A 23,114-nucleotide genomic window follows, 5' to 3' on the forward strand; every position below is an offset into this window, starting at 1 on the left:
TCCCAATCTTAATTTTTAAATTAAAACGTACGTATATATTTAAAAATTTATTAAAAATAAACTCGTCAAGAGAGATTAATTTCATTAGACTTTTCTTGTACTTACACTATAGAGATACAGGTTGGTCTCATATCCTGATTTCTTCTCGGAATTAGTGCTGCCGACAATAGGATCGCCATCTCCGCCTGCACCGCCTCCATCGCCTGAAAGCAAGAAAAAAAATGTAATTAATTATTTGCCAAAAAATATAATTAATTATTTGCTTTTATTTGAATGCGAAATGCTTGTTTTAAGACTTCGGGAGAAATTATACCAGCCACCGAGAAAAATTTTAAAATTTTCATTAAAATTAATATCGAGAATGTTCTCAAGAAAATTGGCACTTTTCTTTAAAAGGCTTTTAAAGAGAATGAAATTCGAATTACCTATTTATTGTTAGTAATTAATTTATTTTCTTTATTCCATTTCACGCAATGTTGTTTGTTATGTTTTGCGATTAATTTAGATGCAAACGTGTGTATTGATAGATATATTTTCAGTTCAATTAAAAAGCCGTACATAAAATACTTAAAGTGTTCAGAATATTTGTAGAAAGCTGTAATATTTATAATTATCTGCTGGATGGCTTATATATGACTCCGATTATTTTTGCAAGATTAAAAATTAGTTGTCAAAGCGTTATGGATTGATGGAATGATATAATTTTAATTTCCATAAATAAACTTGGCGAGGGGAAACATTAATCTTCTTCCTGTTCCAACAATATATAGTACAGATTAAATATAATATCATATAACATAATATTACATTAATATAATATAATATAATATTACTTAATTAAATATAATTCTAAAATATATGTAAAATTAAATGTAATGTATACATAATAATATTTATAATTATCTACAACAAAAATCAATAATATAAATTGTCACAAATAAAAAAATGTACACGCTAGCGTCAAACTATGTATGTATTCGTAATTCATGAACAGTTTGTAAATAATGTGAAGAGAAAAACTCGTTAAATTTGCATTCGTGATTATTTGCCCTGATTCAGCAGTGAGACTGCTTCTCAACTCAAAATCAAAAGATACGAATCGTCACAAATAAATCCATTGATTTATATGTAATATTACATTATGCGTGAAAATTTGTGATTGTATATCTGGCTCATGTCTGGATAGGAAAATAAGAGAGTAAAATAAAGAGATTGTCGTGATTTATCGAAATTAAACAGAAGCGCCCAAATGTTTGCTGAAATATCAGGATAAATTTACGACGATGAATTACAAATCGCGAATGATTAACTACGAATCGCCAGTAGAGACTCTATAACAGCAAACAACGAATTACTATGAATTGCGAATCGTGAATACACGCATAATCTGGCATTAACAAAACGTTCACATTTACGTTTTCTAATCTTAGATTCAGAATTATCAATGTTTTTTTTTTAAACACTGTATTTTACATGTCTCATATTTGATTTCTTATCGTTATCGTTACTTACACTTATCTATTTTATTTGATATATTTCGTATATGATTTTTTACGTTATCGTTGCTTATGTCATTATTTATCTATTTTATTTTACATATTTCGTATATGATTTCTTACGTTATCGATGTTTACGTTATGACTTATCTATTACTCTACATTCGGTCCTTTTCCTCGTATTTTATACGCGAAAGAAATATTGAAATACAGGCGAGAATTTAACGATATTACGCCCTTAAAGGTCTAACTTCCAATATAGTATCCCACGATACAAATGGCACTAGTCCAACTGGCACGTACGATCGTTAATCGACCTGACAGAATTTTTATCAACGCCAATTCAGAACCCGTCTCGTGAGGAGAGCTCTAGTCTCTCGGCCCATTTGTCTCTCTCAGCGAATCTCGACTCTTTTTTGGTATTCTATGATGTTCATTTTCTAATAGAAAAATATTTTTTTATTCAATTCGTTTGACCAAACTGCTCAAATATAGAATTTATCCTAAGTTTTGTAATTATTTGTTTCTCAAAATTAATGCTTTTTTTTAAAAAAATATAGATAAATATTCAAGTTATGAATCAATAAAAAAAGGAAATTTGCAAATATATTTTGACAAATTCATATCATTCAAATATAAATTCGAACAAGAGGGACAAATATTTTTTTAGAATTTTTAGATACAATTATCAAAATATTTAATATCAAATATACATGTATAATATTTGAAAAAGTGTATATAAAAATTAATGTATAAAATATATATTACACGAAAAAAAGAAAGAAACATAAAAAATATTTTTTCTCTTCAATAATATTACAAATATTATAAATATTATTTTCGAAAGTTATGAATTTTCATACAATTTATCGTGTAATATTTAAGCAATTTTTCATCCGTTAATGCGGGAAGAATGATGATGAAGAAAAAGAACAGGCAAAGGAAGACTAAGAGGATAGCGGATTACGCGTTCTTACGTCATCGACGAAGGGGCGGGCGTGCTTGACAGTCGTGAGAAAAGGCTCTTCTTACCCTTGTCTACTTGAAAAGCTTCAGCGTGACATATCAGAGCCGCGAATTTCGCTCGTAATCTATTTCCGTGGCCGGCGCGAATAACGCTACGAGTAAAATGCATTACGCGATAGATATTACGCGATCAATGTAAACAAGACAATAACTCTTAGTCGACGTATTTATAGTCGACAGTTTTCTCGATATACGGATCGTAATTCGCGAATTAAACGATACTTTTTGTAGAATGTCCGATATTTTTTATAATTATACCATATGTGACATCGAAAATATATATATCTAGAAATATTTATAGCACAGGTGAGTTTAACGGCTGGAAAATTGAGTTATTCCTTAACGTGATTATAATCTTATCAGTTATCTGTATATCGAAGATATATCTTCTTATTCTATAAAGATGAGCGAGCGGATAATTGAAATCTTCGAAAAACAGGGCATCTGCGACGATTTTTTATTGATAGAATTGAATACAACTGCATCAAATTTTTTAATTATTATTTTATTATGTGATATGCCACAAAAAATTAATATAAATATAAATAAAGTAAATATTATTATAATTTAAATTAATATAAATATATAAATTAATTTTATATATAATTTAATATATTATATATATATATATATATATATATATATATATATATATACATATAATATTATATATAATTTAATATATTAATTTAAATATATAAAAATTAATTTAAATTAATATAGTAAATATTATTAGAAAAATAAATATTAATAGAGAAATAAGTAAAAAGACAATGAATATGTATTATTAAGATCTATCAAACGCGTCATCTTGTAATGATATTATTAATGACTTTATCAACGAATAAATTATTAGAAAAGCATTGTTCCATTTACGATCTGAGTTATCGCGCGCAATTTCCGCTAGTTTTATCAGCGATGTAACGTAACGGAAAAACGGTAGAAGTACGAGAGCGACGCGAAGTAGGTCGATGGTTTCTCGACGTGTGTGATGCAATGCCAAGGCTTTCTCGTGTAGAGAAAAGTAGATATAGTAGACGCATAACAAAGAGAAGCATGCAGATAATGTAGGATAGGACGCATCCGAGGGGAAAAAATGTGTCACAATTATTATTGAATATTTCTTGACTGTCATCTACCGCCCGCGTTGATTCCCCTTATCTTGATATTTCGAGAACCGCGGACTTCCCGTTTTCTTTTCCTATGTCCACGCGAACTTTATTACGCTCTGTCGCAGAAACCACATATATATTTCGTTCGCGAATTCTACGCAAGTAACAAATTCCAGGACGATTGCGTCAACGGTGACAGGATCTCGATCGGAATCCTGCGAGAGCGGCGTGACCGAAAAGGAGACGCGCGTGGAATCCGGGAAATCGTTTTCGTGTTTCGTTTCTTTATTAAAGCCGGGACGAGTATAAAATAAATAAAAACAAAAATAAAAATAGTCATCTGCCTCAATATTAATCTCTAATATTTTTTTTCAGGTATCTTGAATAATTTTTTCATTTGTTTGATATTCATTTTCAATACTTCTCTAAATAGAAACTGTTTATTTTTATTATTTAACCCTTTCGTACCTCCAGCTTTCCCAAAAGAGATGTGTTTCGTATGAAGACAATTTTCTAGGTTTTTGGGGGTGCTGATTCCAAATTTATCATCAAAATTTAAATTCAAAATGGCAGATTCAAGATGGCGACTATGAAAAGCTTAAATATCAATATATTTAAAATATGAGCTTAGATTTTATTTTTTTAAATATATATTATGTTTTTTCCTGAATATACACACACGCGTTCGATTCGTAGCATTGTTATACACTTTTTTTTGAAAGCCGCGCATCTGCCGCGAAACTTAATGCCTATCGCATGCGTCGTCTTACTTTGATTACACATAAAAAATATTATAATATTTATCATAATAAAATTGTAATCATATTTAAATAAAACTGTAAGTTTATAATTAGCGCATAAATTCTATGATTTTTTTATTAATATACGGTTAATCTTTATTTTCTAAAAGTTTGATTTTTTGCAAAGTTTAGATAATTAAATTTTATTGTAAACATTACATTTCAAAGTGCGCGATTTTTTTACATATAGCTTGAACCTTCTTCTTTAAAATAAGCCGAGATAAAAGTCGATAGGATTATTTGTTTAAAAGTTATGATTTTTTTCGTAGGTGGGACATATATGTCCCGGAGGTACGAAAGGATTAAATGGAATATTGAAGATTATTAGGAGCATCTAATTTCACTTAAATATCGATATTAATATCGCAATAAATTATGGATTTAATATCGTTATTCAAATATATCGAAATCGAGTTTCAATATTTCATGAAATTTGTATTAAAAAGTTTTTTATTCAAATATATTGTTTTATTATGTGCAATAATATAAATATAGCGATTCGTAAAAAATACAGCGAGGGATTAATATCGTCTCGCGTAATATGCAATTATATATACGATACTTCAAATCACATTACTTCCGCTCTTCTACCGTTCTTTAATCTAATTAAGAGCTTTTCATACGCAAAAGAATAAAACGGAACGAATATTTTAATGGATAAAGGAAGCTTTGCGCGCACGCAAAGTAGTGTTTGACGCGTGCATTAATTTTTAATTACTATCAGTAATCTATATAAAAGAAGTTTATGCGTTTAATAAAAAAGAAGTTTGATCGTTATATTTCTATGCTAAAAAATTTTCCGATACGATGATCAAAGGACGGAAGGGTGGAACGAACGAGCGAGAAAAAGGGAGATGGAACGAGAGAAGGAAAAGAGAGAAATGTCATTTTTCCGTGGGCAAATACGATAAGAAGAAATATATCGCAAATAAATACACGTGTTCTCGATAGAACTGCATTTCTTTGACGGATGCTGCGAGCGAACATTGTAACGACGCCGATAGTGCTGTCACGAAAAATGGAATTCTCTTTCGGGAATATTTCCTGAGGCTCTCTCTTCTACAGAATGTCACACACGTAAGAGTTTTCACCGTTTAGTGGAGAAAAAGATCCTTAATAAAGAATAAGTTACCGTGAAAAATTCGATTTGATTTTTCACGTGTTTTCCGCTCTTTATTAAAGTTTATTTTAAAAAATCATTTCAAAAATACAGAATATATACAAAAATTAAATAATAAATATTATCAGTATTTCACGTAAATCTGCATCGAATATGTCAAATATTTTCTGATTTCTTGTTTAATTTACAGGTTTATATACGCTCATGCATTATATATATGAGCGGATAATTATGATTAATTATGTCATTTATATACTCATCTATGCGACACGCTCTATTTAAACACATGTGTAACACGAACGTGAACCTGGTCACTTCGAAGATAATTAAGGTTATTAAATGGATTATTCCCAAAATCAATTCCAATAATTAGGGACAAACAGAACAAGAATTTACGATTCCGAACCGGTAAAATTTCATGAAATTGCGATCATAAGTCTCCTTCGCGACCAGATCATAATGATAATCGTAATATTTTATTAATGGGACTAACGTGCACATTGTGCGAACAAATGATCATAAAACTTGGAAGATCATAAATCTTTCAACGATTGTCAATATCAGGTTGCACGATTGATGACTTATCATCGTAATATATAGACCTCGTAAATCTCTTTAATAAAATTTTTCTTGTAGAAGAGAGTTAAGAAGTAGTAGAATCAGTAAAAAATCGATCGTGCATGCATCAATATTAAAATTTTAATAAAATTTTAATATATATCATTAGAATCTAACAATAAATAATAATAAGTTAATCATTTTTTTCAACAAATTTCTTTTATTTAAAAATATATAATGAAAAATCTGTTTGTCTGAAAATTTTAAACATTTCGCACACATAATATTGGAATTAATTTTTCATTTTTAACTTTAGTATGATTTTCTTGATATAAATTTAAGAAATATAAAGAGTGAAAAACCTTACAAATATCGAATGTTTAAGTGCAGAAGTTTTTTATAACAAGTGGATTAAACTATAATTTAAATTTAATATATAATTTTTTTTTTAAAGTGCACAGAAGATTAATGAAAAATTTTATATAAATTATTGAATTAAATATATACATTTTGTAGCAAATGTGTTAATTAAAATTAATTAAACTACGGCGATAAAGATGCGGGAAATGACGAAACTTACCAATTGCAAAAGTGGAGCAGCTAGTTGTGGTGAGAAGGGATATGGAGTTGGGTAAGAAAAGCCGCGTAAAGGAACTGGAGCGGGACACGAGTGTCATGTCTGGAAAATAGAAACTCCGCTTTTGTGCTTGCACGCGCGGAATTTGTCAAAAGCTGCCAAGTTCGGACCAATCTCGTGGCGGGAATTAACGAGAACCGGACTTCAATTGTCCGACACAACGCCGATGCAATTCCGACGCAAGATGATCCTCTCACTCTCGAAGAGCTGTTCCCTTTTGGTTGCATTGTATAAGACCGCGTTCTCTATTGCAATCTTCATTCGTTTGCAATTTATCCCCGATAACGTGATTCCCTAGATATCAAATATTTTTCGCTTTTAATTTTTTTTCACTTACATATACGCTGCAAATAGGCTTCAATTATTTAATAGAAATAATACACACATCCATTATTAATTTATCACAAATTATTTATTATTGTATGGATATTTTTTCAATTCTTTATTTCCTCCCGATTTAATTATTTTCTGCATCAAAGGTTAATTTGTTCCCTTTGTGATGGAGCCCGGGATAATGCATCGTGACGTAAATCGAAATTGCGGCTCGCCTTTTGCATGCCGCTGCGAAAATTAACGGCTCAGATACACCGAAGAGACGACAGTGTCTGGTGAAGACAGATCGGTTTACGACGCCAGCGAGAGATATAGCATCACCCCTCTTTTCCGTAAAATAATACATGAGATCGCGTGTCTTATATCTCTGATAATAGTCCGTATCGATGTTATCACATTATCGCAAAAATATCGTAAAATCATCTCTTTTCTCACGGATGCATCTTTTGCGCAAAAGATTTCTTCACAGAGATTGTACATTTTTCGTGCAATTCTTTCGAATTGCTCGATAATACGATATATTTTTAGAACGTTTGCTCTATTTTCACTTGACATATAATAAATAAAATCTCTTGTACACAAAATGTTCTTTCCCTTCACATCTGAAAACGTTAAGCCTGCTGCCTTTGAGCGGGGACTTAATAGCCGTCTATTACCTGCGATTAAACTGACAGGTAATTATGCATGCATCGGTGCGCAAGATCCGTTTGGCTCGAACTGGATACACTTGAATGACCCAAACGAGAATCGGGAAAATCAGGCTAATGAACAATCTTAACTAACGACGTTAATTAAGAACGATACGTTGTTTTCTGTAATTTTTCTTCAAGAGATGGCTTCTCGAAACTCGTGATCGACATAATTGTATCCGTTCAATATTCTAAGGGCACAATCTACCTTTCGCAAACTCCTCTCCTCTCTCGCAAGCTTCAATAAAACATGAAGTTATTACCTTTCGCAGAAATTATCAATTAAATAAATTGGGCTAGAGAGCTATGAATATATAATTTATATCTAATAAATCGAGGAGAAAGATATACACCCACGTATCCGAAAGTCAAAGATGTAAAACACAAGAGACCGAAAATGCGAATATCATTGAACATCGTCCAATTAGATTCAAAGTGTTTGCGCTTTATAGGGAAATAAAACTTTAAAATATCATAAATTTAAGTTATATAAATGTCTCAATTACTCGTGTCTGGGAAACGTTACTCGATTCTCATGGATGCCCGTGCCTACCTTTCAATTTCATAAAAAATTCTATTTCCCGACGCTCGTAAATAAAGTTAAACAGATGTGGGGAGTACATTTCGACGGCGGCCGCCGAATTGAATTTCATATTTCAACCTTATGGCAATTACTGCACCATACAGTACTTTATCGAGTGGGCAGCGGCTGGCGATTATTGGCCATCGACTGATTTATATCCCCAGATGGCATGTGTATTTTTGTTCGCACGTACGACATTACGTGTCTTAAACGACGTTTTGCACTTTATACGATAAGAGAAGGATGGATTTATAGATTATTGCGCGAGAAAATATATCCAAGTTGATCGCGCTTAAAAATTTATAAATTGTAACATTTTATTTATCTACCAATAGTTATATTCATAGTAACATCAAAATAATAATAATAACATCAATAAAATAATTTTGTGGCTTTCTATTATTTTTATTTCATTTTATAGAAGAGAATATATTTTTTGTATTTTGCCTAGTCTATAAATGTTTATTTCTATAGCCATTAAAAGCAACATTGAACTTCTCTGTATATCAGTAAATGTTATTTAATTTTGATACACGATTGAATGAGTAATAAGCGACTGTGCAAACAACAACACCGTTAACGATCGGCAGAGTTTGCATCTAGACTATATGCGTCGTTTATCTCGTGTTAGCTTTGGCTAGCTCATAAGTCGCAAAGCTAACAACGAATTTAGTTAACTTGCTTGCTAAAGTTGACATTTATATTTAATGTTAAGTTATCACGACGACAATTAAGTCTCTTCGCCTCGGAAAATTGTCACGACAAACGAATTTTAGCAGTATATTTAAAGCATTTCCCCTTCTATCAATTGTCAACTTTTTTCTCTCTTATTTAGATTCAACAAAAATTAAAATTCACAATTCTGGATAATTCAAATACTGATATAAATTAATTTTCTGATCTCTATAAATAATTTATTATTAAGTGATATAAATAATTTATAATTAATTTTCTCTGAATACTGATATAAATTAATCTTCAATACTTCAATAATATTACTAATACTACTTCAATACTAATATAAATATAATCTTCAACAATATAATCTTCAATACTAATACATAATATACTCAACTTTTTTCTCTCTTATTTAGATTCAATAAAGATTAAAATTCACAGTTCTGGATAATTCAAATACTGATATAAATTAATTTTCTGATCTCTATAAATAATTTATAATTAACTGATATAAATAATTTATAATTAATTTTCTCTGAATACTGATATAAATTAATCTTCAATACTTCAATAATATTACTAATACTACTTCAATACTAATATAAATATAATCTTCAACAATATAATCTTCAATACTAATACATAATATACTCAACTTTTTTCTCTCTTATTTAGATTCAATAAAGATTAAAATTCACAGTTCTGGATGATTCAAATACTGATATAAATTAATTTTCTGATATAAATAATTTATAATTAACTGATATAAATAATTTATAATTAATTTTCTCTGAATACTGATATAAATTAATCTTCAATACTATTTCAATAATATTACTAATACTACTTCAATACTAATATAAATATAATCTTCAACAATATAATCTTCAATACTAATACATAATATACTCTTCAATACTAATACATAATATACTCAACTTTTTTCTCTCTTATTTAAGATTCAACAAAGATTAAAATTCACAGTTCTGGATGATTCAAATACTGATATAAATTAATTTTCTGATATAAATAATTTATAATTAATTTTCTCTCAATATTGATGTAAATTAATCTTCAATACTACTTCAATAATACTACTAATACTACTTCAATACTAATATAAATATAATCTTTAATGATATAATCTTCGATACTAATACGTAAAATATACTCTTCAATACTAATACATAATATAATCTTCAATACTAATACTTCAATATTACTAATATTACTAATATTGATGTAAATTAATCTTCAATACTACTTCAATAATATTACTAATACTACTTCAATACTAATATAAATTAAGAACTTTTATTTGTAGGAGAATATACGTAGTATACTAGTAAATTCTCTTAAAATTAAAAGTATTAAAGTTACATCTTGCAAGATTATTGGGAATAACCGCACGGATTATGTCCGACATTTGTTCCAATCGAAGAATGGCGACTAACGGCAGGAGAGGTTCGATGAAATTTAAATAATCGGCAATTACGAATCAGCGAAGCGTGAATTTCGCGCGGAAACGCAACCAGCCGTTTGAGCGCACCCACGCTATGCCAACGTAATTCTCCGATGCATGACGCCGCTGCCGCAGCATCCGAAATCTGATACTGCGGCGAGCGACAATCGAGAAACTATGCGTTAACGTAGGATGTGCATACATGCGTAATTATTGGCCGTAAACTGCCGGTCGTTTCAACTTCGCGGAAAACCAACGAGATTAATTTCGAGTGTGTTTTCGGCGAAATTTGTTTAGAATCGGAATTCATCTCGAGTAAGGAATTTTAGTCGAGAATCGTAATTTAATCACTCGATGGGAAGGTTCCATTTAATTATTTCTGATCATTTTAATTTTTGTTATTTCTCTAAAATACCTATATAATACAAGAGTAGAAGAGAAATCAGTCTTTCGCGCGATTTAAAGAAATGTTGTAAATTATTGCTCGCGGACGAGATGAGAAAAGTTCATTGATGAGCATTCATTGATACGGCTCTGATAATTTTTCCCTTTGATTCGTGGTGGAATGTAGAGCACTCTTTAAATGTGTAATGCGATAACGTTGATGATAACGCTTTGCTTATCTCCTCTGTAAATCGACGTGTGTTTACACATGCGGATAGTAAGTGGAGGAAGTCGATGCATAAATTTCATTGCGCGCTCGATAGATCAATCATGATTACGTTCATGTAGGCGTGTCAATAGTCAGAGGGACGCGTAAATCATGGAGGCGCGTTGCAAAATGGTTTACTTCAATCCGTATCCAGTATTTGATTAGCTTGATCGTGCGCAGATAAAATGATATAGAGTGAATGCATTTTTTCGGGATATTAATCAAAGACTCGTAATGATACATTTTTTCTTATGATATAGAAAATTGATAAATAAATATAAATAAATATAAATATAATTAAAGGCAAAAGAGATATAATTAAAAATAAAATTCGATACTTGAACTATCATTGTTAAGTCAACAATTTTAATTTTAATTATATCTTTTTGGCCTTTAATTATATTTATTTATAATATAAAATATAAACTATCATTGTTGTCGAACTTCGATTTATTTCAATGTTATTTTGTATAATTATTTTTCGATAAATATTTCTCGCGGAATATTTTTTCGTTTAAAAAAGAAATATGTATCGTAAGATATTAAATTAAATTTTTCATTTAAGCATTGTTGTCACGATCGAAGATTTATTTTATTTCATTTTGAATAAAATTTTAAATTTGTATTTCTATAATTTTATAACATAAAATCTCGTATCTCGATTTTTATCTTATCAAGAGATAAACGTAGAAATAAAAATGTATAAGTAGAAATAAAAAATGTATAAGTTTCAGGTTTTTATTTTATCTGACAATTTGTCGTCATTCAATAACAAAGTTTCCAATGTCATTCGATTCCAAATACATCGTAGCAATGCTGACAGAATCAAAGATAGAAATTGGAGCACACTCATATTCTGCAACGAAATGTAAACAAATGTATTTCTCTGATGGTCTTGTGCTCCATCATGCGCACTTCAGTGTTGCACGCGATTTGTGATTGTTCATTTTTATTTAACCTCTCTCTACTTTGCCGCAGAAATATGATCTCCCAGTCAAACATTTGAAACCAATGGAATGCGAACTATGCAATCGACATAACTGAAGGATTCTATAAAATCATTCGCGTTCACTAGCTTCAAACTAGTAATTCTAATTTTGTACAGAATATACAGAGTTCTAGAACTCCAAAGATGAATTATTAAAGATTGACTTATATGAGGACTTAAATTATTCTTCTGAATTCAACAACGTATCGAAAAGTAGCAAGCCAACAATTCATTTTTTTTTTAAATCGTCCAAACGGATTTTAAATTGGGATCGAATCGAAACCTTTACATTGCTCGCGAAGCGAACTATGACCTTTGATTGTCACCGTTACCAAGCATTCGAAGCAATGCTTCACGTTTTGCTGATCAAAGGACGCTGCTTCGCCCAGTGCATTTGCATGCACACGTATATACGTTACGCGTGCAGGTTGCTGATGGTCGCCGTTTTCGCGACATCCGCTTTGCGAACGAGGATAAAATCAGTTTTTACAACCGTATTTCGCTCTATTTAATCATGCGACAGTCGCATATATCCACGAAATCTCGGGCATATTTTGTCAAAGAAGCCGAGGAATCTTTAATGTAAAGCTTTCAAACTTTTTCTTGTCAATTTCTCGCAGTATTAATATTAATGTACATGTACATGGAATAAGATTATTTTAATCGTCGTCTATGTGTAACATGGAATAAGAATATTTTAATCACGCAACAACAAAAAATTTGTATTCCATAAAAAATAATAAAAAATATTTTTTACAAAAAATATTTGTATAAAAAATATTTTTTATTCTGGTACCAGAAATATAAACGTAAGTTACACTTTGAGATGATAATATTCGATTCAAATTAAAAATGTAAAATTTAGATTATATATTTCAATATTTTCGCCTATAAAATAAGAATCAGTTTTTGCTAGAATTTTTCGAATGTCTGATATATATGAACCAGTATATAAGTCTCTAAGATAGGATTTACTCTGACCAGGTTAGTCTTGTTCCAAGTTTCAAATTTTCCTTGTTCATGAATGCTCAACATAACTAAGCAGGAATTGTTGTATATATGGTTGATTGATAAAATTAATTTTTTCTTAGGCATAGAATATTTCAAAGAAAAGAGTTCATTTTGAATTTATTTTTCATTAAAAATTCGAAATTCTTGTGTATTAAATTTTATAATTAGATGATCAAGTACTCCATTTGATTTTTTATTTTTATAGGAATTAAAAAGTTTTTTAAACAATTACAAATGTTTATATGATGCAGATTTCCTTTGACATGTATAATAAATAATAATTATATCAGAAGGTTGGTATAAGATTTGTTTTTTTTCTCAAGTATATTAATATACATTAGGTATATTTGACATTTTAATGCAACTATCTTTATTTTATGTAGAAATAAATCTGTGAAGATTATTTGTAAAATAGAGAGAGAAAGAAGGAAAGAAAGAGATTATGAGTATGTGTCAATAATCATTTTACAGTACGCGCCGATTCTACATAAAATCGTAAATCTGAGTAGTTCTACATGCGCGGATTGACAGTAGGTGAAGATAATGAAAGCGTACAGCTTCACTTTACTACTATACCGAACAATCGGATCCATAGGAAGTTATTGGCATTAAAAACACACGGGGATACTCCGTGGTCATATATACGCGCCTCCACTCTGTCTCTCGTGTGCACTATCGATTCACCTCGCGGCCTTGTGCTTAATTGAATTAGTATCGGACTAAAAAAGGATGACCTTGAGTCAATTAACGGCGAGACAGAATAAGACAAACGTTTCTCGCTACCCGCTCGGACAACAAAAGGAGAAAGTTCCTCTTTAAAAAGTCACGAAAGCTTGCAATTATGATTCTCTCAACGCCCACACTTTGCGCGAGCGCTATCCAGTGCAAAGTAGCGGCCATTGATTCGCGAACGCTTGCAGAAGATTGGAGATTTTTGGAAGAAATATAATTGATCGTTTATCAATTTTTGTTCAAAATAAAATGTCTAATAATTCCTCGTGTAATTTCTATAATTGTTCCTTGATAAACATATTTCATTTTTATTAATTTTTAAGCAACTTTTAGTTTAAAGATCCATATGATCAATGTTACAAACAGTAATTTTCTAGCTTCTCTTATTTTTATTTTTTTATAAATATAATAAATTTTTATTTTCAACATGTGTTGTCGCTTAATTTACACAACACGAGAGAGATATTTTCCCGGTTACCGAATTTACGAATTTTTTAATGAACGATCGTACTTGGAGGGTACTTTGCAAAAGCTGGGCAGATCGGAACTGGAGCGGAATTGAGCGAAATGTTGGCAAATGTGATAGCGTACCAGTTTGCGGACGCGCTGGCGAACCATCGGGCACGACGATCTTGGTCTGCGACTTCGGCGTGCCCTCGCTCATGATAGTTTCGACACGATTTCGACTTCGATTTTTCACCGGGGGTGAGAAACACGAGGCCCCCCTCTTTCAACTGCCAACCAAAGCTCAGTGCCGTGCACGTTTCTTCGATCGCCGCGCGATTCGCAGGATTCTTCCGATCGGATCCTTCTCTTTTCTTCGACCTTTCTTATCTAAATCGATCACTCTGAGTAAAACACGCCTTTACTTCAATTTATGTGTGGGATGGAATCGTTGAACTTTTTTTTTTGAAATTTTGATTTATGATCGTTCTGTATCTCGTCTGAGAATTTCGATGAGATCGGAGATTCTAGATCGAGAGGAAAAATTTGTCGATGTGATAACGATCGACTATTTAGCAAAGATCGCAAGATCGTGTGATTGGCGGAGGCTTCAGATTTTTCGTGAAAATCTTGCTCGCGATCGATCGTATTGAGCTACAATCGCGGGTGGAAATCCCAGATAAGCGTCGTAGAAGGATTCAAGATCGATCTCAATTTTTGCAAAGCTCGCGTCGATCGAAATGCAAAATTCAGGACGCTTCTCTCGCACGACAGCTCGTCGCGGGATTTATTTTCCGCCTCGATCCTCTTCGCCAACCCTCTCGCGATCTGGGAGGAGTCGACGCGATACGGGGGTGAGATCGGCGTACGACCGCGAGGCGGGTGCTCTCAGTTTCTCAGTGGGTGCATCTCTCCCTCCCCCCAGGCGGTGTCACAAGGTCACGAGATCACTGGGTTCGGCTGGATTCACGCGCGCTGGCGTACGTACGTTCGATCGATCGGTCGGTCGGTCGGTCGGTCGCGGTTGCCACCAACGGGAAATACTTTTGCCGATCGCGACCAACGAAATCTCGCTACACGCACATATATGTACACGTACGCATCACGATCGAAATTCACTTGTCGATATTTCGATACTAATCGTCCAAGGATTTACGAAGATCGATCGAAAACAGATCGTCCGAAGACACCCACGCACACTCAAAGACCGCTGTCGTGATTGATCGTCGCCGCAGGGTGATCCTGGCGAGCCAGACGGCGTCGGAGGAATCAGACAACGAGACGCATGGGGAGCGCAGCGCGCACGTCTGACTAGAGCGCGGAGCGTAGCTACTTCGCGGCTGACTAGAGCGCGGACCGTCGCTCCTGAACAACGCGCGGAGCCAGTGATAGAACCCGCGATGTGTCGAACTGCTCCGACGCGCTGCGGAGTCACGGGTCACCACCCTTGCGCGTCTCTTCCTGGACGAAGTTTCCAAATCTCCGTCTCTCGCGCTTCCAGTCTCGTCCCTCTTCTCCTCGTTTCTCTCCTTCTCTCCCTTCCTTTTTCCTCCCGATCTTCCTCTCTACACGCTGATCGCTTCAACGTGCTTCAACGATTGCCCGATGCTGGCTCTCCTCTCGCACGACAGCGGCTTTTCCTCGCGGAAAACGTCGACTGCCGCGCGCGCTACTACGAGGGGGTCGACGGCGGCGGCGAAACCTTCTCTCCTCGGCTTTTCCAGGGGCTCCTCTCCTCCTCCGTCGCGCGCGCACGCTTTCACACGCCCTCTCCTCTCGGCGATCCTTCTTCCCTCGCCCCCGCTCCCGGTTGCGACCCCACGATGCACATCCCGTCTCGTTTCATCCCTGCGCGCGTCCTCCCTTCGCCCTCTCGCTTCCTCTCGCGGAGAGGACCGCGAGGCGTCCCGGGCGTAGTGAGCAGCTCTCACCCGCTTTTCCATCCTCGCACGGCGCCTGCGCGCCCCGGGGATGCTCCCCTCGCTTACCCCATGCGATCTCCTCCTGTCCCTCTATCCGTCTGTCCGTTCTGCGGATGCCCTCTCGGTCTCTTTCTCTTCCGCGGTCCACGCCTCCCCTTCTCCTCCTCACCCCCATCGGCCCCATTCTCATTTCATCCCATCTCGCTGCTCCGCAAATGCTCCCTCTCTCTCTCTCTCTCTTTTTCTTTCTCTCTCCCGTTACTCCGCTTTTCTTCTCTTTCTCTCTTTTCCATTAGATAGGTGACGCTTTTATCGGCCATCCTCTCGCTTTTGCCCGTGTTATCTCACTGGACCATACACGCTTCTCGACGCTGAAGCTGCCCTTCCGGGGGGCGCAGAGTTTTTTGGCCGGACACTCGCGGCGGATCGAATTTGAATGCGCGCGAGACGCGAAAGCGGGTCACGGTTTCACATCTCGGTGGAAAAGAATGGCAAACGTCGAGTGAAAACGATACCGTGTTTTCTTCATAGGATAGAGAAAATGCATAACTAAAAGAAGAAACAAAAGAAAGAACTTAATTTAATGCCGTTAAATTTTATTTTGCACCGTTCGCTCGGCGTCGCTCTGCACAAATTCGCGAACTGCCTAAAGCGCCAAGTGACAAATTCATTTGCCTCGCGCGACACGTAAAATGAAGAACGGAATATGAAAAGTGCGAAGAGAAATTATAACACGCGCGTTGCGATTGTAACGCGATAAATCTCGTCTTCGCTCATTCGTGCGATTTCTCCGAACATCAATCGTCGAACGCAAAGCCCGTCTCTTTCTCGGTAAATCATTCGGGCGTGCATGAGAAAGAAAGAACGGCTCGACGCCACCGTTATTTTCCTCGCAACGTCGGCTATTTACGTTCACACCTACGGAACGTACACAACAACCGAGGCTTAAAGCCCGACCTTAGATGGAAACGCCAGCTTTAAGCGGGGCTTCGCGATGCAAAAAGGAAAGAATTAGAAGCCCGGCTGATATAACTCGCAGCTGTCGTTTTGCAGTCCTTCTGTTTATACAATGCATCGTTCGTGAATTTACGGCAAGTGCAGATATGCATTGAACGTGACGGTATACTAAAAGAAAGGATAGAGAGAGAGAGAGAGAGAGAGAGAGAGAGAGAGAGAGAGAGAGAGAGAGATTACGCTCTCGCATTGTAAATGATCTCGGATATTTCTTGAAGTTCTTAATGCGCAAACATTTTCAGTATAACTGCTGCAGAATTTAATTAAGTATATGTATATATACATGCATATATAATTATTTCTTTAAAAAAAATCTCTCTCCACTAGAGAGGAATATTAATTAAATATACATATATATTCTAGTATGGAACGATAAAACAAATTATTTTCGCTGTATTTTGATCTCGGGTAAATAATGCACTTTGTCGCCTCATATAATGAGATATAGAAAGTAATAACACATACACATGTGCATACGGATGACAATGGAAATTCACTAAACTGAATTTGCGTTGGCGAAATTGCGTTTCCGAGTAATACTGTGCAGTTTTATTACACTATGATTTTGTGATATCGCTTAACATAGAAGAAAATTTAGTACTTTAGGATTTCACTGCGCTGCAGCATCGATCCTTTTTCCGGGTTTTATATCGGCTGCATCGTTGAATTTTGAATTTTCAAGATAACTTCTTTTTTCTTTTCTCCCCTCATCGTAATCAGCGAATTGTGAGATACGAGAATTTCAGCAAATGCGAAAATTCAGGAATAATCGAGACTGCCCAGAAGCTTTAGCAAATTTGACTTGCATCGACTGCCGATAAATTGGCGTAACTTTTTTACAAAGCAGTAGAGAACGGCAGAGAATTAAGTCGTTTGTATGGACGATTCGACCGCGGTTTGACTCTCACGTGTTCGTTCTACTTACGACAAACTTACATTGCGGAGAAGTTGTATGCCACAAGGACACTTAAAGTCATAATTTATGAAAGAGAAAAAGTTAAAATATTTAAAATTAGTTAGCAAAAATATATTATTCGATTAAATATATTAAGTTAAATGCACTAACTAATTTTATAAATTAATTAAAGAATTAGAGAATATAAATTTTATAAATTAATATAATTTTATAAATTAATTAAATTAATTAGAGAAGCAGTAGGTTTTTCAAATTAATTGATAAGATTGTTGATGATAAAAAAAATCAGGGGCAATTTATGCGTTTATGCAAGGCAAAAAATGACGTAGCAATGATAATGTGACGCCCATAAAAGAGTTGTATTAGGGGAAAGCACGCGGGTAGATTCGAGGGCAGTGAGATAATTGTTGAATTTATAATGCAACAGCAATTTAATTTTTCAGCGCATGCACGGACCCAAATCGGCGAATTAGTCGTATGCACGGTGAGTGCTTCACGCTAAAATTTGCACAGCGAGTAAATTCATGGGTGTGCAACCCAGTTGCGAATGTCTGCTGGTTTAATTAAGGTGGTGTTACACCGGCCCGACTCGTACGCACACGTTGATGAATGGTGTGCTTTTAAAAAGGAAAATGAAAAGGAAGGAAAAAGAGAGAGAAAGAGCACGTATCTCGCGTAGTGCACTTGTAAAAACGTTATTATTGACTTTTGTGCACAGCCACCAGGATAAGGGAACGCTGGAGCAGGATAACGAAGCTGATGGCAAAGTTTTGTCCGTTTTTCGAAACTTCTCATCTTTCGAAATTATCGTAAAGACGATGAATCGTCTTCAAGTCGTATAAAGGTTCACTCCGAGCCATCAATTGCATCGGGCAATTCGAATAAAAGTTTCGACTTTTCGTATCTCTTATTTCCGGTTTCGTGTGCACAAGAAATAGAACGTTTTAATAACTCGTATAAAACGTATTGAACTTGTATCGCTAAATTTTTTATTTGTACTGTCGCATTTCATGTAAACTACTTTAAGGAAAGAAAAAAAATTTAATCTAAGAATTGATATATTTTTATTCGTCTTTGAAGATTGTTTTCTCCTATAAGTTCCCGTAAGTCGAAATAAATATAAAAAAAACTTTGTTGAATCTCTTCTATCTTTTATTTAAATATTACAATCGGCAATCTGTCGGTAAGTTCGCGATAAATCTATTTTTATTATATATTTTTATTATTTATTATATATTTTATTATATATATATTAATAAGTATATATCTCAATTTATTATATAAATATTATATAGATATTATATTATATAAATATTATATAAATATTATACTTTGTTATATATTATATTTTTATTATATAATAAAAAAGAGATGAAAACCAAATTATATGGGGAATCTCTATTGCAAATAGCTACAGTTTTGCGGAATAGTGATGGTCGCCTGCGATCGATACAACATGCGGTGTACCTATATCGGGAAACGTTGACTGAGTTCCAGCGGACTTTCGTAATTTTCGACAAGAGTTTGCAGAGCACGTGGAACGAACTAATTCGATTACGGACGATCTGACCGCGTCGAGGGAAGATTTAAAATTCGCCGACGAACATGCAATATTGTAATTATAATCGATTCCGTTGTTATTTCATTAGAGTATGTGCGTGTACGATATGAATTAATAACAACACGCATACACACGAAACGCGTATTGTGTAGCGACGTAGAGATATTTATATTTACGTCAAACGAAGAATTAAATGATCATGATATATTATATTTTGATTATACGCATCACATATATTCTCGACATCGAATATTTGCAATTTAATCGAATAAAGAATCAATGTCAATTTCTCCGTGTTATATTCAAATTAATTTGCAGTAACTTGCATCATGCGTAAATAAATTATGATGCGTGACAGAATAAACTAATACATGTATGTAATGTGCAATATATATTCATATTATATTATAATTCTCATCGAATATTAAATAAGATAGTTTATTTATTATCAAGTTCGCTTCCTGTTAATTTTCAGTCATTTTGCATTCAATTTGCATTCCTGAGAAACTATTTCGAAAGAGAGAAAGGAAGAGAGAAGCAGATAGATCGATGAAGGAAATCTGTGTGCAACTCTGGTCGAGTAATTTTGCTAAGTGAAATGCGCGCAGGAATTAATTCGCACGTAAACTATGGACGTCTATTTAAAGTTGCACTTAAATTGATGTTCCACGCGAATTAGACCTCGCCGTGTCATTATCTTTAAGTGGCTAATTATTTGTCGCTTCTAAACTCGTTATACAAAATGTTGAATATTTGTTATAAAGGTATTAATAACCATAAACAAAATACAAAGATACGTATCATTATATTCTGTTCCATGTATTAAAAATAGATTCAAAATTTTATTGAAAATGCAATCATATATAATTCTCTCACAGATGATAATAAATTAAGAAATTGAAATGTATGCATTAGTAAGTGCGTATTTATTAATTATCAAATTTCAATCACAGAAAATTTTCTTTCTGTCACACAAAGTCACTTCTAAGAACAAAATAATCTTGATACGTGACCTTTACAATAATAAAGTTCAAATAAGAGAATTATTACATAGAATTGAAATAGACAGAAAATTGAACGAGGAAGTTGCTTGAATTTTATTTTCGAGCTGCTTGTGAAAAATAATTGATAAAAAGAGAGAAACGTATATTACGATTGTTAGAGAGAGAAAGAGAGATGGCTATAACTACACCGCAAGAGGCGTTACCTCGTTGGCCAGCCTTTACGATGGTCATACGTGGCGTATTCTTGCTGAGGAGTATTCGGGATAACGAGGCAAATATAGGACAAAGACTTTGGACGTGTTATGTGAACAGAGCTCTCGCACTCGTAGTACTGGCTGTTCGATTTTTATCAAGCACAAAAAACGAATGTAAAAACGCCATCATATGTTAAAGCGTGAATTATGATTTTATTTAAATAATAGATAATAAAGAATATAAAAAAAACGAATGAGAGCTTATTCACGAATGACAAATTTTTTAATTAAATAAAAGTTTGTATAGAAAATTAAATAAATAATTATTTATTTTTAAAATTTTTATTTGTATTTTTTTTGTCTTCCGTTTAATAAAATTTGCGATTTTTATCATTTATGAATTCAATCATTCTAAGATTTATTTATAAGCGATTAAAAAGTGTCACAAATAAATATAAATAAAAATAGATAACAAAATATTATTCCTTCTATAATTTTAACTAATTTTTTCTAAAACAGAACTTATTTCTGAGAATCAATTATAGAGATATTTAAAATTTAATGTTATCGAAGCAAACAGAGAAAGGTGCTTCTAGGATGGTCAAACATAGCTGTAATATTTAAATAAGAAATAAACAGAAGAAGAAATATCGTATTTATACGAGAATGTTTTCGTACATTTTCCAACTCCGATCTACAGCTTCTCTTTACCTCTCATGCTCTTATCGCGCTTATTCCGGACAAGTTCTCGCGATCTATAAGAAAGCTATACCTTCTGGGTGACTTAACTAACCCTCCCTTGGATTCTTTCTAACAAAGAAAGGTGCCTCACTCACATCGTTGTACGTCATTAGAAGCGGGCAAAAGGTGAGCCCGGCGGACTTATGGTGGCTGAAGCATCAACGGGGGGGAGATGCCGGACTGTCGACGGGCTGAATGACGTCATTCCCGGGTGAACGATGACGTAAAAGCCGGGGTAGCGGGTTACGTTACGCAAGCGTGGAGGGTGCGCGTTGCGCGCGCTCACCCACTGCCCTACTTTCCGCCTCGCGCGCGCATCGGGTGAACTCGCTGCTCGTTTCACCTCTTCGTCCTTCTTGCATCTCACCCCCTTTGCTTGTCGCGCGTACCGCGTGTCGAGTGTAAGAGTTAACCCCTATTTCGAAAGGGTTTCTGTGTAAGCTCCATTTATTTAAACGCTTAGCAGCATAGGAGAAGAGTGCATTTTTCTCTATATGGCAAGTTATCGAGATAAAAATCCTTCTTCATTTCATTCTTGTGCGTTTAAAATTGCAAAATTTTTCATAGGAAATCTTTTATTTTCGATAATATGTGTATCCGATGTTTTATTTTTTAAAAACGTTATTTCAGTATTCTTCAAAATGAATATTTTTATTATTTTATGATATTTTTTAATAGAGGAAAACATGAAAAATAATATATCCATTATATTAGCGTTGTTATTCTTAATTTCTTTATTGAGCGCAAAAAGAATTGTTTAAAAAATGTAATAATATTTTTTTAAATCTTGATAGTTGCCGATATAATAATAAAATGCAATGTTTTGATATTTTTCAACAAGTTTTATCTGTATCATTATTTATTCACTAATACACTGAAAAAAAGGCTTGGTTATAATAATCCAAACTTGATAAATGTTACCCACCGCTGTGGTTTCAACTAAACGTATAGGTGATTAAGACGAAATTATTTAATTATTTTTAATATTTAGTGAACTCAATTAAACGTAAAATATTTATAACTATTTTTGGAAAATGCTTATATTTAATACTATAAATATTTATAACTATTTTTGGAAAATGTTTATAACTATTACTAAATATTTTGTTATTATTATCATACTTGATGATAAAAACTAAATATTTCAAAAAATGCATTACTAAATGCATCTCATAGATTTACCCAGAATTATTTTTTCAGTGTAGGATATTCGTTACATCAAAACTTCTCGAAAATATTTTTTTAATATTTCTTTGATGATAAAAATGAAAAAAGTTTGCAACAAATTTTTTCAATTTGTTGTAGCTTTCAATATATAATTTTAAATGCCATTTTGCGCGATATTGTGTACGGTAAAGTCACAGAAAAGTTTGGACATCACGTTCTAGTTAGACTTTTAATAAAATTTAAAGTTTGATACGCATTTTTTCCATTACGCGAT

General features: G+C 33.6%; 1 protein-coding gene across 6 annotated transcripts in view; it reads right to left on the minus strand.

The window, feature by feature from the left end:
- Nucleotides 1-23,114, minus strand: part of Kcc (solute carrier family 12 member kcc) — an 81,843-nt gene that overhangs the window by 13,326 nt on the left and 45,403 nt on the right. For 3 of the 6 annotated variants that reach the window (XM_083085156.1, XM_083085158.1, XM_083085157.1), the window contains one exon: nt 106-203. In XM_083085156.1, coding sequence (XP_082941282.1) covers nt 106-203 — 98 coding nt within the window. Of the gene's footprint in view, nt 1-105; nt 204-14,468; nt 16,079-23,114 lie in introns of those variants that run through there. The other 3 variants (XM_083085160.1, XM_083085155.1, XM_083085161.1) reach the window with 3 other exon arrangements.

The sequence above is a fragment of the Camponotus vicinus genome, unplaced genomic scaffold, assembly GCF_025532165.1.
Source record: "Camponotus vicinus isolate PSW18456_S1 unplaced genomic scaffold, iyCamVici1.0 SCAF_12, whole genome shotgun sequence".
In the NCBI taxonomy this organism is placed as follows: Eukaryota; Metazoa; Arthropoda; class Insecta; order Hymenoptera; family Formicidae; genus Camponotus; species Camponotus vicinus.